General features: G+C 42.2%; 1 protein-coding gene across 1 annotated transcript in view; it reads left to right on the plus strand.

Annotated features, from left to right (window-relative positions):
- The window catches only part of LOC146305518 (sodium/calcium exchanger 1-like), a 134,374-nt gene that overhangs the window by 53,168 nt on the left and 66,552 nt on the right, over positions 1–14,654 (plus strand). Inside the window, exons 3-4 of the mRNA XM_084711699.1 lie at positions 11,824–12,065; positions 14,150–14,289. Coding sequence (XP_084567825.1) covers positions 11,900–12,065; positions 14,150–14,289 — 306 coding nt within the window. The 5' untranslated portion in view covers positions 11,824–11,899. The remainder of the gene's footprint in view (positions 1–11,823; positions 12,066–14,149; positions 14,290–14,654) is intronic.

Raw genomic sequence — 14,654 nt, forward strand, 5'->3', positions numbered from 1 at the left:
GATGGTAAAGACGCAGTGAATGTAGTGGACAGCTGTCAGTCTGTCTGCAGCCTGCGTTCACTATCCTCTGCAGACCTGCGCACGCACACACACACACACACACTCCACTGACTGAAAGCTCACTGATCCATGCGTGACATTCTGCAGCGACTTTTAACGCTGCGTGGAGGGGACAGCCAGGCCGCATCCCTGATGTCTTTCTTTTTGTTCCACTGGGTTGCGTTCGCCATCGCCTTAAATCTGCACTGTGCTCCGGAGTATGGGCAGCACTTCGCAGCACTCTCTAACATGCTTGGACAGCTGTATCCATGGCCCAGTGGGGCGCGTTCGCTATCGCCCTTAAATCTGCCTAATTACGCATCTCATCAGCTCTTCAGCCGCTCGATAGCTGTAATCCCAGAGCCACACACACTCACTCACCGCCTCTTTCTTTATCTCTGTGCATCTCCTCCCTGCCTTTCTTGGGGTTTATCTCAGCACTCTCATTTGTTTTTCTCACTACCTTTCTCTCTTCTTCTTCTCCCTCCTCCTCCTCTCTCTGTTGCATCATCCTCCGCTCCTCATCTCTCCTCTAATCTTGTCCTAACCAAGTAACCAAGCTCCGTCTCTCAAGCGCTGTGTACCAAAGGCAGCCAGCTCCACGCACAGCTCCCCTCTTCCCACAAATAACTGCTCCCTCCTGGGTTCCCCTCGCCGCCTCATTGCTTCCCCCACTCCACTTCCACCACCACCACCAACCCCTGCTCCCTCCAACCCTGGAGCTTCCACGGCTTCAGCCAAAGATCAGTCATGCGTGCACACACTCACGCACACACACATACATGCTCGCACCCAGCAAAACACCAGTAAAGTTACAGGGAACAATCCACACACACACACACACACACACACACTGAAGATATGACCAAGATCAGTCACGCTGACTTCATCTTGCTCTCTCTCACTCGCTGTGGAGGAGAGATAATAACTTTGTTAGTTATGGAGGGATGGATAGTGGAGGGAGGAAAGGGGGAACCATGGGAGAAGGAAGTGATGAAGAGATGGAGGGGTAGGAATATAGAGGGATGGATGGGGACAGGGAAGATGGAGGAAAGAGAAAATGGTGTAGTTCAGGGTAGAGTTCCACTATTAATCCACTATCAGTATCAGAATACATTTATAGAGAAGATACTGAGGTAATTCTCCACTTGCACAGTATAGTGTGACATATATCTGTTATACGAGCTGCACGTCTGTTTACTTCCTGTCAGTGCTACAGTAACATTGCAATGGACTGACTGGGGATGCTTGGGGTGCCTTTTGGGCAGCGTCTAACAGTGATCCTTTCTTGAACTTGTAAGAACGCACATCCAAAGCAAACAAAGCCAACAAACAAGACAATACCACTGCACATAGTATTCAGTTCAAATAAAAGTACTGAAAGCAAAAGAACAGGAACAGAGAAAAGGCAAAAAATTAAACTCCGTCAGGCGGTGGTATGCTTCAGGAACTGCTGCAGCTTTGAAGAGGATGTAATCAGATGATTGGCCGCAGGTTCCAGGAAGACAGCCACTAAAACGCAGACTTAAGCACATGAAAACACCACACCGGCCACACCGCTTCCCTGTAGCACCGTGCGCGCCATCTTGGATTGTCGTCATCAGACATTGCTTCAGCAGTTGAGGTATGTCTGTGATAGTTAAGGGTGTGTGTGGGGCGATGATGAACTTTATTAACCTAGTGAGAGCAGATCGCTACAATATTAGCTCCAAAAGGCTTTTTCATCCTGAAGATAGTTACTTCAGTTAGCTTGGTAAAAAAAAACACAGACAACAAGCAAGACAGCGACTTGCAATGTGTTCGGGTATAGGTGTCAGCAAATATCCAAATTCAGGTATCGAATAAAATCAGATCAGAGGGGGAAAAAAGTGGGTCACTGCATCTCTAAGTTAAGTGCAATAAAAGTGTAAAAGAGACAAATGCAGTAGTGAAGTCTTGATATATTCTGATTAAAACAGAGATAAAAAATAAAGCACTCCTGATCTCCTCTTGAAGGCCCTATAAAAAAATAAACTAAACTTAACTCCAGATTCCTGGTCTTTTACCGACAAAGATCTCAGACTGCACTCCAATGTGAAATATAATCAGGAGCCAATTCCATTTGTGCTTAAAAGGGCTCATAAAAATCTTAAAATGCACTCTAACCCCACGGCCGTTCGCTGGGAGAGGAACCTCCAAATAGCAGCCTGACGGGGAGATGAGGAAGAGTGAATGCTGGGAAAGGTGGTATGATAAAGATAAAGAGATGCGAGGACGGATGGGAAGGAGAAAAAAAATCTGAATCTCAATTTGAGCCTTAACCTACACAAGATAAACTGACTTATCTGTATTTATCTATATTATTTTCTTGTAAATAAGTACCTTCAAAGTATAAGGTGTAGTATAGAGTATAAAGCTATAAAAAAAGAAAATGACTCTGGACTCAAAGTGGTCTTCAGAGAGTATCTAACTCCTGGTCCAACCACTTTTGTGTTGTAGTTATATAAAGCGTCTTTGTCTGGAGGGCAGAGAGATATTATAAACACCAAAACACTACCTACGCCATTTTAGTTCACACTTTCCTCGGGGTGCTGGAGGAGTTGCAGGTGATTTGCACAGTGAAAACAGTGATATGATCTCACTTCAGAGTTTTTAGCAGCTCATATCAGGTCATCTGACTTGTTAGGACGGTGTTGGCATGGGTGTGAAAGCATGGGTGGACGGAGAGAAAGGGGGACAAGGCGGCGAGATGGACTAATGAAAGCGGCAACGCTAGCTGAGCCCATGAAGATGTGATGAATCAAATGTCATTTAACCCTGAGACAACATTAGCCCTTTGCAGTGTGTGTGTGTGTGGTGATTCATGGCGCCAACCGAGGCAGAGCAGCGAAGCACGGCTGATGAGATATGAATCAACAACCGTGGTCAATGCTCTTACTGCTTTCAATAAGCGGGTCGAAGCCTCTGTGTGTGTGCATGCGTGTGTGCATGTGTGCATGTGTGTGTGTGTGTGTGTGTGATGTGCTTTACAGTGGGTGTGAATCTGTGCGTTGTCTGCCTTCATCTCATCCTCCAGTCTGTCCGGGCCCTCTGGCACATGCTATACTTAACATTTTGCAAATTCACTTTTGAGGCAGACATTATTGAGGCGGTATATTCAGCCACTGCTTCTCCAGACAGACACGTCCTTTTGGTCAGGACTGTTTGTTGTCGCTGTGTCCTTTCTTTTATATTGCTTTACGGTAAGAGATGTTTCATTATCACGTCTGATTTTTGCTTATTCCCAGGGCTATAAAGTTTATCGATTCAAGTTCCCATTAAACGGCTAGTTTACTGCTTACGTGTTTCCTGTAAATAGGCAGCGAGGGAGGGGCTTGTCACAGACTGTGCGGTAAAACGGTCCATGAATGTAGGAAGGAGAGTGGTCATATTAGCTGATGCCAAGAGTACCAAGCAAACACGGCTGGAAAGGGACTGAAACAACCTCTGAGACCAACGGAGGCCAGTTTGACGACAGGAAATAGGATACCGGGGTGGTTTTCTTGCTGAGTTTGGCTCACGGTACCCCGGGGCCAAGTCAGTGCAACCCATGCTAACAGTCATTAGTGGTTAGCTAACTTGTCTTAGCAAGAAGTGAAGCTATCTTTCCATCAGTGAACTCTTTGCTGGTGTTCAGTGGGAGGCTGCTGAGCCTGCTCCTGTTGCCCGGCAGCTAACAGCTAACAGCTAATAGTTAGCTACAAGGCAGCTAAAGCTAAAGCTCTGTGTTTAAATCGCTGAGCGTAAATGCTGAGCAATAGAGGGGAAGCCAGAAAATATTTTTGACATAAAATATGTTCCTGTTTCACCCAAGTCAGTATGTAAAGCTATAAAGTTGTAACAAGATTTAAAATAATCTGCTATCAAAAAATGGCATTTTTTGTAATTTTGTAAATACAGTTTTTATTTATTGCTAATTTCAGTGAAAAATAAATGGCATTTTCACTGACTCCTTCACAATAAAAGCCACCATTTAAACGCTTTTAATGTGAAAGAGCAGCAAATGTTATGTTCACATTAGCAGCAACCTAGTACAGCTCAGATCAATGCATTAGGTAAGTGACAGAGTAATGTTGGATTACATACATTGTTTTCTGTGATTTCCCAGTGCAGTTTGAATCCAGTGCGGGAGTGGCGGACTCCGCCACAAAGAATCCCAACTAATATGCAGAGAGGATTAGAGAGAAAGGATTATAACTTTAAGAAGGCATCAATATCATCAGCTGCTTTTTTCTGCCTTTTATTTAAAGCCAAATTATGTAACATTTCTGCATTAGAAAGTCTAAAACGCTAAACATATGTTATATATTTGAAATAGTGGATATGTCACAGAGTGAGGATGGCAGCCAGCAAACATGATTAAACATAATGTGAATAAAACTTTAATGCATTACTTCGTCTATGTGCGTCTATGATAACAACAACTCCCATGATTTCACGCTACTTCAAACCGTCGTCAAACTACGTCTTTTATTATCGATTCAATGTTAGAGACCCCTAGTGGCAGAACTTACATATTGTGCATTTAAAGACATTTCGCCATCTTAAACTTCTCTCCCCTCCTCTCCCTTCCTCTCCCCTCCTCTCCCCTCCGCTCTCTCCATCTTGCTCATTATCCCCTTGTTATATCAATGTCTTCCAGCCTTTCACCTACGAAGATGCTGTAAACATGCGTCATCCAGTCATCAAATTATCTGCCTCAATGCTCACACATGCTCCCATAGACACACACACACACACACACACACACACACACACAAATACGCTCTGAACACCTGTTGTCTCGATCGAAAGCAGAACCAAACATTTTAACATGTTTGTGTGCGTCAATAGATTGTACAGTTTAGTGTGGGTTTGGGTGCTTGTGTGTGTGTGTGTGTGTGTGTGTGTGTGTGTGTGTGTGTGTGTGTGTGTGCACATGCATGGACTTGAGCATCACTAGCAGCCTGAGAACAGTCAGAACAGGTCATTGTGAGTGTGTGTGCGTGTGTGTGTCCATCAGAATGATTCATGTCCTACGAGCGAAAGCCTTTGGGAAATAAGAAACACACACAAATACATACACTTATACATGAACAAGGATCAGGAAACAAGCCCTGAACTGGTGTCAGACCTTTATGTTTATTAAAAACCAAAAACATCTCATCTGCTGTACTATTTTGTTGCATCACACGAATCTGACAAATTGAGCCCATTAACGTGTGTTACAGTAAATCTTTGGCTTTTATGGCAGGTCTGCTACCAAACATCAAAGTGCACAACTGTCTCAGGATGTATAAAGTAACAAGATGAAAGTGTGTTCCTCTGAAAGGGATCATTTGGATTATTTGAAGTGGGGTATATGAGGTAATTATCCATAGTCAGTGTATTACCTGCAGTAGATGGCAGTCGACAGGCCCCCAGTTTGAAGCTAAGCAATGTACCGATGTGGACAAGGTCGGCAGAAAAATTAATTCTAGCCACTTAATAAAAACGTCCACCACCAATAATTGTTAGTTCAAGTGTTAGTCTAGATTTACAATATTTTCACAGGCTTACCTTGCAGTCAGATCGCCTTTTCTGATGGGAAACTGCCTTTATGTACACCAAAGACTGCTCTCTCCAAACCAACCAAACTCCATAGGCAAAATTGGTAGTTTCACTGGAGAGTTGCTGGTCTAATGTTCCCTCGATTATTTAATTTGTTTGTGTTGTTGTAGGGCTTAAGGGAATCTGAATAACCTTTAAAAGCAATGAAATCACACACAAACACAAACAAACAACCGATTGAGGTAGCTGTCGACCAGTAACCACAATGATGAAGTGAGGTAAAATGACTGATTTTGCTAATGGAGTTTGGTTGCTTTTGGAGAACAATATGTGGCTTACATAACAACACTTTCCTGTTGGAAAAAATATCTGATTGCAATGTGAAGTGGTGAAAATATTCTAAATATGGTATGCACTTAATCTGATATTGATATTATTAGTTGTGCATTATGCAGCTGACCCTGTCCACAACAGTACACTGATCATAGATAAATTCCTCACACAAACGCACTTGAAATAATCCAAAATATCCCTTTAATGTGTGTGATTTTCATGACAAGTCATGTGGTTGCTGCTACCAAACATCAAAGTGTACAACTTTCGTAAGATGTATAAATTACCAAGATGAAAGTGTGTTTCCACTTGACTTCATGATAATGAATCTGCGTGGCATCTTCTGCATGTGCTCCTACTGATCCTCTTCCAGTAAAATTGCCACGTTTTCATCTAATATCCTGTGACTTTCCACTTTCCTATTTTGTATTAATTTGCTCCGTGCGCACACAGACCCCTCTCTGTCATGCAGCCTTGAACATTATTATTAAAGGGCTGCTCTTAAGTCAGGTCTGAAAATTAAAGACCATCTTGACTCTGCCCAAGAAAAGGCTAATAGCTTTTTTTGAGCACAAAATAATATATGGTAATTATAAATACCTTGACACAGAACTCCTAAGCTGAAATTTAGCCACAGCTGCATTTTTAACTAGAGACATTTAATTTTGTGTTTAGTCGTTGCCATTTACATTCACCCTCTCCCTTTCTTTTTTCACTATTGAGTTAAAGTTTAATGTACTACGGTGCCGCTGTGGTGCCAGCAAATATACGTATGTGGACTAAAAATGGGACAGATTTGTTTACGGACGAGGGTGACACGAAAGGAGCGATAAGGTTGGATGGATCAGAGGTGTGAAAGGGTGCGCGAGCAGAAAAGATGGAGAGGTGCTAGAGACGTGAAGTGGTTGCGTGGGCGGAGAGGGAGGGAGACGGAGGACGACAGGACATTAACTTACGCAGATACGCAGAAAGAAGTGGGCAGGAGGAGACGGAGCCTGACAGAGAGGCTGAGAGAGAGAGAGAGAGAGAGGGGTGGAGATGGAGACGATTGGGAAAGAGTGACGAGGGAAAGAGATTTAATGAAGCAGGTAAAAGCAGAAGAGAAAAGAGAAAGATGGCTGAGCGATGCAGATGATTTCGAGCATCATCAGTGTATGAGAGTTGACTTTATAGAGCGGTAAACAAAATATATCGTTGATTTTAAAGGCCATGATAAGTATGCATGAAAACCTGTGAGTTATCACATACTTACCATGAAAATTTGGGGGGGATTTGCAGGTAAATTCAGAGAAATTTCAAATATATTACTTGCTAATTACCACCAGGTACATGACAGTGGAACTTGCTTATTATCACATAAATTAGCATGAAATCGGGGGGTAATATGGAGGTAATTTTTGCATAGTTTCTAATAAATTACCAAATATATTACTTTGTAATTACCACCTATTTACCATGAAATTACTGGACCTGGAAATTGTTGGAAAGTTCATAGTAACATGCTCTTTAGTACACTAAAACAGTAGGTGAGGTTTTTTTAGTATATCCGAAAACTTAGTATGAAACCACTTACGTGAGGTGCATGCAAGCACTGAACACTACGCTAGCAGAAATATCCCACAATGCAATGCAGCCATGATGACAACAATAACAAGTAAATATAAGTAAGGTTTCACTTTGCTATAAGATATCTTTTAAATTAGTTCATTGTTGGCATGGGTTACCATGGTTACCTGTCTCCAGCCAACATGGAGACTCTCAGGAAGTGACATGATGTGTTTTGAAGAGTGTGTCCAAAAATATCCACACTATACTGTTTATGTACACAAAAGTATGTTGAACAGTAGTACAGATTTTGGTTACGTGCGTAGTGCGTGATTTCAGATGCAACTTTGCTTCTGCTGTGTTCAGTTTGATGGCCGCCATGTTGCTCCACCATGTTTCTACAGCAGCCCAGAATATACAGGGCGAGAGGAGGGTGAGGTGAGGTGTTTCCAATCTGCAAGCTCACTGCTAGACGCCACAAAGTCCTACACACTGTTCCTTTAAAACGTCCGCCGTGAGTCTGACAGTGTTGAAGCAGTGCACCTGCTCTATTACGTAATCTGGAGGCTTCATCTTGTAGAGGAGCCCTGAGTTAAAATCTAAATTTAAAGCCTTTATTTTGTCAGTTTACCTCATACTTAAACTGTGCGTGTTCCTTAATAAATGTGTGCTTAATCAAGTTAATGACTAATTACAGACTAATGCTCTCAGATCAGTTTTCCCCCCGGGCCCTCCTACAGGGTTAAGGGTGTTTGAAGTAGTCAAAACTCATTTGTAGATTTGTAAAATTGCAGCTGAGGTTGGAAAGGTCAATTTTCCCTTCATTGATTCCCTCATTTATATCACTGGAAGCTAAAGACTTTACAGCAGCAACCTGCGATGAAGGAGTGAAGTCAAATTTCTGCCCGGAAAGACAGAAAGAGAGGAGCGGAGGGGAGCGGTGGCGGGATAGACGGCGGAGGAGAGGAGCGAGTTGAGTATTGAAGTGACAGGTTGTTGTCAGAGCAGCGAGACCCTGGAAGATAGATGAAGACAGGGTCAGCAACTCCCCGCTAATGTCACGACAGATGACTAACTGAGGTTGTGTGTGTGTGTGTGTGTGTGTGTGTGTGTGTGTGTGTGTGTGTGTGTGTGTGTGTGTGTGCACGTAGGAGAGGGTCAGCAATTTTTCGCCCCAAGGCTGACTAACCCAGAGTGTGCAGTGTGTGTGTGTGTGTGTGAGAGAGAGAGAGAGAGCGAGAGGATGCAAGTACAAGGTCAGCAACTTCAACACAACCCTGACGCTGTGTGTGTTTGTGTATTTGTGTGTGTGTTGACTTTGGTGCGTATGTTTCTGTTCCTCTCTGCGTACGTGTTTGCACTGATTTGACCCACTGCTGCCGGTTCAAACTGTTCCTCTTCCCTTTTTCTTTTTTTTTTTTTTGTGTCCGTTTACACTCACAACATATTAACCGCGATCCAACTGAAAAGCCACTGCACTTCCTCCCGTCACAAAAACATACTGCTGTTGTGTCTCCGCTTGCGTTTCCTGCCAAACACTGTACAGCAGCTTGAAGTCTGTAACGCGGTACAGCATTTACAGCTTACAGCTGGCTGCACGCGCTTACTGTAACGGTGGTCTATAATGACTTTGATTCACACATGAAAGGCTTCATTCAAGGCCATTATTTCCACCCGGGAGTTGTGGCGAGCGCTGGAAAGTCAGCGTCCGTCTGCGTTTTAACGCTGCAGTTCGTGCTAAATGTGTTCATACCGTCCACATGAGAGAAAAAGCCTGAGTTAAAAGAGTCATCAAAGTTTGAACACTTTGGCCTTCACCGCGCTTTCACACCGAAACATTCATGAGCAGCAGCAGCAGAGATGCTGGGCTAGTTTTTGCCCTGAGTGACGCCTCTCAGGCAGCACTTACATCAAACCCCAAGTGTATTTTCAAAGGAGAAAAATGTAACATATTTACTGTACCAAGCTGTAAGCTGAATATTTTGTCCATATTTGACATTAATCGACTTCAAATATGTGCATTTTATTTATCAAATGTTACCAGAAATTAAGGAAACAGATTAAAATTAATGCCGAATATTCGCTGAATGAGTCAAGTGTCTGTTTACGAGTCTTAAGAAATCATTAATAATCTTTTAGAAGGTGTAGATGTTTATAACACTTAAATTGAGGAAAATGTTAATGGAGTTTGGCAGAGAGTGACTAACCTCCACCTCCAGAGTGTGTATTTTCAGAGCAGTGGGATTTTGTTTTCAGGATAGTGGGCATTAATATTCACAATAATTTTATAATTTCTTTTACAGTACTTAAATTACTTGCTGAACTCAAATTCATTAAATTTTTCAAATTTCAAAGTATGGGACCAGATCACAGGGTTTTCTTAACATCCTTTGTAAAAACTAACTAAATAAAAAATGATAAAAATAAACTTTATTCATACCAAGAGGAAATAAGAAATAAATGAGATTTTTATTTTGAGCTCACTGAAGCCTCGTCTCTTTCTCCTAAACACCCCTTTGGAGAGAAATAAAAGAAAAGCAGGAGATCTTTTGCTGAGCTCAGAGTTTTTTCTCCTCGTCGACCATTTGGAGCAACAAGACTTTAATTTGACCTCTGAGACGAATTTAAGATCTCATTTAAGACAACCGAGTTTTCTTTTAGATCTCACTGTTATCTTAAAAGCTGATTATTCAAGACAAATATAAGATCAGTTCAGTGAGAGAAAAAAAGAACATTTTTAGTCTTTGTTTGGGCTCAAATTAGTCTCAAACTGAGACGAAACAAAGGCTGAGTCTCAGGAGACGAATTTAAGAAGTATGAGAAAATGGCCTCATATTGATCTCAAATTGAGCACATTTATGTCTCGGAGACAGACTAGACAAAGACGAGATCTTCTTTTGAGCTTTTTCCTTTCCTGTAGCACCTTGTTTTTTTTCTTTTGTTCTTTTTTATCAATGCTGCTTTAGAAAGAAAATAAAACCAGACGAGGCAGATAAAATAAAAAAATAAGTCCAGGAACATGAGCACAGAGGAGTAGAGAGTACAAACAAGTAAGTAAATAAACAGGGATAAAACAGTATAACTGTAAAGATATATCAAGTATTTCCAAAAACTTTTACAAGGCGAAAAAGTTTTAAGAAGATATTTTAGAAGAAGCTATAGGGACTTTAGAGAGAGTTTGATAGTGTGGGGGCTCTAATAGCAGAAGTCCCATCACCCTTCGTCATAAACCGTGACCTGGGAGTAACCAGCCGAGCTCCGTCGGTGGTCCTCAGTGGTCCTCAGTGGTACATACCAGGTCAATAAATCAGAAATGTATTCAGGAGCGAGGCCATTTAAGGCTTTACGAGTGAGCAATAAAATTTTAAAATCAATTTTGAATTCTAACGGGGAGGCCAGCGAGCGCGAAGGGGTGATGTGATCCCGTGTCTTTGTCCCGGTGACGAGTCCAACAGCAGCCCAGCTGGAGACGGGCTTTTTGATCATCAGCAAAAGATGCAAATTATGTAATATAAGAACTTTATCATCATCATGATGGCCATTTCCCAAAGCCAGAGGTGATGGAGCACACAACATGTTGTCAGTCGCGACCTACTGTACATGATCAATAATTATTGATATCGACCAATATCGCCCAGGTTTAACTGGAGGGGGGAGGGGGAGTTTTCTGCTCTTATTTAAATAACAGCCTGGCACAAAGCTAGTCTTACATGAGCAAGTTTATATCCAGTTTGGTGCTGTGGAAGATTTCAATCACAAATATAAATCAGAAACAATCCTGAAGTTCTTCAGGTCCACTTTACCCACAGAGTAATGTGTGTCTGCCGCTGTGGTCCGGCTGAAAATGATGCTCCTATCGACTGCTCTACAGTCCAGATTAAAAACAAGAGCTGATTGATTTCTTTTCATTTGCTCTCCTGTGGAGCTCGGAGCCGGCTGCATCTACTGCAGCTTTATTATAGACTTTATTATTTTAACTTTATTACAGATGCCGGTTACAAGAGTATCACCGTTTTCAGCGTTTCTACAGACTCTTGTAATGACCTTTCATTACTGCTTTTATTGCTTTTTATATCATATGATCTGTTTTTAATCCACAGTAAAGCACTCCGCAACCACGCTCTATTGAATTCTCCTAAAAGTGACGGATGTTGACACTCCGGCGCAGATATAAGGTTCCTTCTTTCCTCAACCTGTTGCTTTAATCAAAGACACCTGAGCTGATTTAAAAGCAGCAGAAGGTGTTTTTATAGTGAACAGAATTAAAGCCGGCAGGAAGAGTTCATGAGAGAGTTCACTAAAAGCTGTGATTTAAAAGTTGACTAACGGTTCCCCCTTCTTTCTCTGTCCTCCTTTAAGGATCTGGACGTCCATCCGCGCCGTGCAGACCCAGTAGAACTCAGCAGAGTCCAGTGAAGTCCCGGCAGCAGCACAAATGGCTCCGGCAGCCATGTCTGCGCCTCCGTCCCCTCTGCCCCGCCTCTCTTCATCCCTCCTCCTCTTCCTCCTCTCCTGCCTGCTCCTCCTGTCGTGTCCTGGATCCGTCCACGCAAGTGCGTCTGAGAAGAACTGCTCCGCGAGCGGGGACCCCTGTCAGGAAGGTGGGCTGGTTCTGCCTGAGAGAACACTGCAGTTTAACATGATGTCATACACTCTGAGAAATAAGGGTTCCAAAAGGGTTCTTCTTGAAGTGTCGAGGTTCTACTCAGAAATATTTGCTTGTGAAAAACCCTTTTTTGAAGAAAGAGGTCATCAACGGTTCTTTGTTAGACTAAGGTTCCATTAAGAACATTTTTCATCTAAAGAACCCTTCTTGGAAGAAAGATTTATTCAAGGATTGTTGAGATCCTTGACAAACTCGTCCAACGAGGGTTCCTTGTACCATAATATAAAAGGGTTCTTGGTGTGATCCAGATAAAACTGTTGGAATATTAAAGGGTTCTTGGTGAAACTGCCTGAGTAAGTTCTAGATGAAACCTCTGTAATATAAAAGGGTTCTTGATATAAACCCCTAAGTGGGTTCTAGATAAAACCCCTGTTATATATTTAGGGTTCTTGGTAGAATCCCCTAAGGAATTGGGTCAAACTTTTAGAAAAAGAACCCTCAATGGCTGTAGATAGAACCTTTATTTCTAAGAGCAGAGGATAAAGGTCTGTACTTGAGACAGATTTCTTAATCCTGTTCTCGCTGGATTCCTGACTGTTACTGTCAGCTCCCTCAGTGTGTGTGTTCCTGTTCCCTCCAGGGTTGTGTTGGGTCCTGCAGGATTTTTGGGATCCTGAACCCAGTGTAGTCCTCTGATGCCAGGATTTTCAAAGTAAAAGTAAAGATATATATTCAGGTTCAGTTTCTTTGGTCATTACAAGCCACCATATCTTGCATATGTATCCATGGCAACACCAATTAACACGCTTGACGACTTGCTTAATGTCTGATCTGTTCACGTGGTGTTTATTTTTCATAAACCATCCTGCAGATGGTTTGAGTCCAGAGGGAAAGACAGGAAATGAATCTTTACAGCGAGTGCAGCTCTTTGAAAGGGTTAAACGAGGGAAAGAGTTTCTCTCTCTCTCTCTCTCTCTCTCTCTCTCTCTCTCTCTCTCTCTCTCTCTCCTTTGGTTAATCCGTGATAGTGATATCACAGGCCTTTATCACAGTGATGTTTCTGATCAGTAAAGCTCAGAAAAAAAACACAACATACGGGCTAATTCAAAGGGAAAATATTAAATCTTTCCTCCACAGTTTTTCATCTCTAAAGCGACTTATTCAATCAATTCAATTTCCTCTTTTGTAGGAAGCAATTAAGCATGAAATTCATGATCAATTATGTCTAATGAAGGCAGGAGATGCATTAAATTATATGGCTTGACTGCATTAATATATTTATGATTTTTTTTTTTTTTTCAGCTTTAAAATCCTGCAGATTTCTTGGCTGCACCACACATCCAGGATGTATAGAGGAATGAAAAATCACTATACTAACTTTATCTTCAGCCATTTGGGGCAAGTGTCTTGCCAGAGGGGAGCAGGAAAAGCTCTGTACTCTGATATTCTTATGGTGATAATAATAATAAAAGTAAAGGTTCAGGGGATCAATCATGGACCTGATCATTCTGTGGGGTCGTGGCCTGAAAAGGCTGAGAATCACTGTTTTAGCGTAAGGACTTATTAATTCCTAAAATAGCACAACCTCCTGGCATTTCTTGCAGCACATTTTGGCAGCTCACTCTGTGTGACCCGTCCAGAGGCTCTGCAAACAGCAGCAAAGAGACTTATTTTCCAGTGTCCAGGTGCAAATGCAGCAGTTAAAGCCGAACACCGTCAGCAGAATATTCATAGCAAACCCACATCGAGAGCGCCACACCGTGCGAACGTGACAGTGTTTCATTGCCGCCCCTCCAAAGTCAAGCGTACCGGTGATGAATTATCAGCTCGTGGTGGCAGTTTACTGCCTTGAAACTGAAGCGCATTGATCAATTTCACTAAGTTTTAGTGGGACAAATGCGATATGGAAAATCCTCCATTTATTATAATCCTTAATCAGGTTGTTCTGCCACTGAGTTTTGAGAACGAAGGAGATTAGATAGAAAGATTAGCGATTACACAAAACTGTTGCAACCATATTTTTTCTTCTGATCCTCTGCAGCGAAACTCTGTTTGACGATCTGTTTAATTTGATTTCAGGAGTGGTGCTGCCCGTGTGGAACCCGCAGAACCCCTCTGTAGGGGACAAAGTGGCACGGGCCATTGTTTACTTCGTAGCACTCATCTATATGTTCCTGGGGATGAGCATCATCGCGGACCGATTCATGTCCTCTATAGAGGTAGGCAAGGTTCCATTATGAGTTTCTCCTCATTATGTTACTTTGTTTCATTTGAGAAGTTGGGATGCTTGGATTTGGGGTTTGGTTTGTACACTCATGTCAGTCATCCTCAGTTTGAGGAAACACAGTGAATCTTATTGACTATGACCTCTGTTTGACAGCTCTCAGGTGTCATTGTAAAAAACTACACACAGACACAGACGGCATACTTCTCCCTTTCATTAATTTCCTCTATTTCTCTTTTTTCCTTTGCGTGCCTCATCACCTTTTGTTCCTTTCCTTTCCTTTGCTTTCATTTCCTTTCATTTGCTTTTCTTTTTGTCCTTTGCTACCTCCATTCCTTTCCTTTCCTTTCCTTTCCTGGC

The sequence above is a fragment of the Lutjanus erythropterus genome, chromosome 23, assembly GCF_056507025.1.
Source record: "Lutjanus erythropterus isolate fLutEry1 chromosome 23, fLutEry1.hap2, whole genome shotgun sequence".
NCBI lineage: Eukaryota > Metazoa > Chordata > Actinopteri > Lutjaniformes > Lutjanidae > Lutjanus > Lutjanus erythropterus.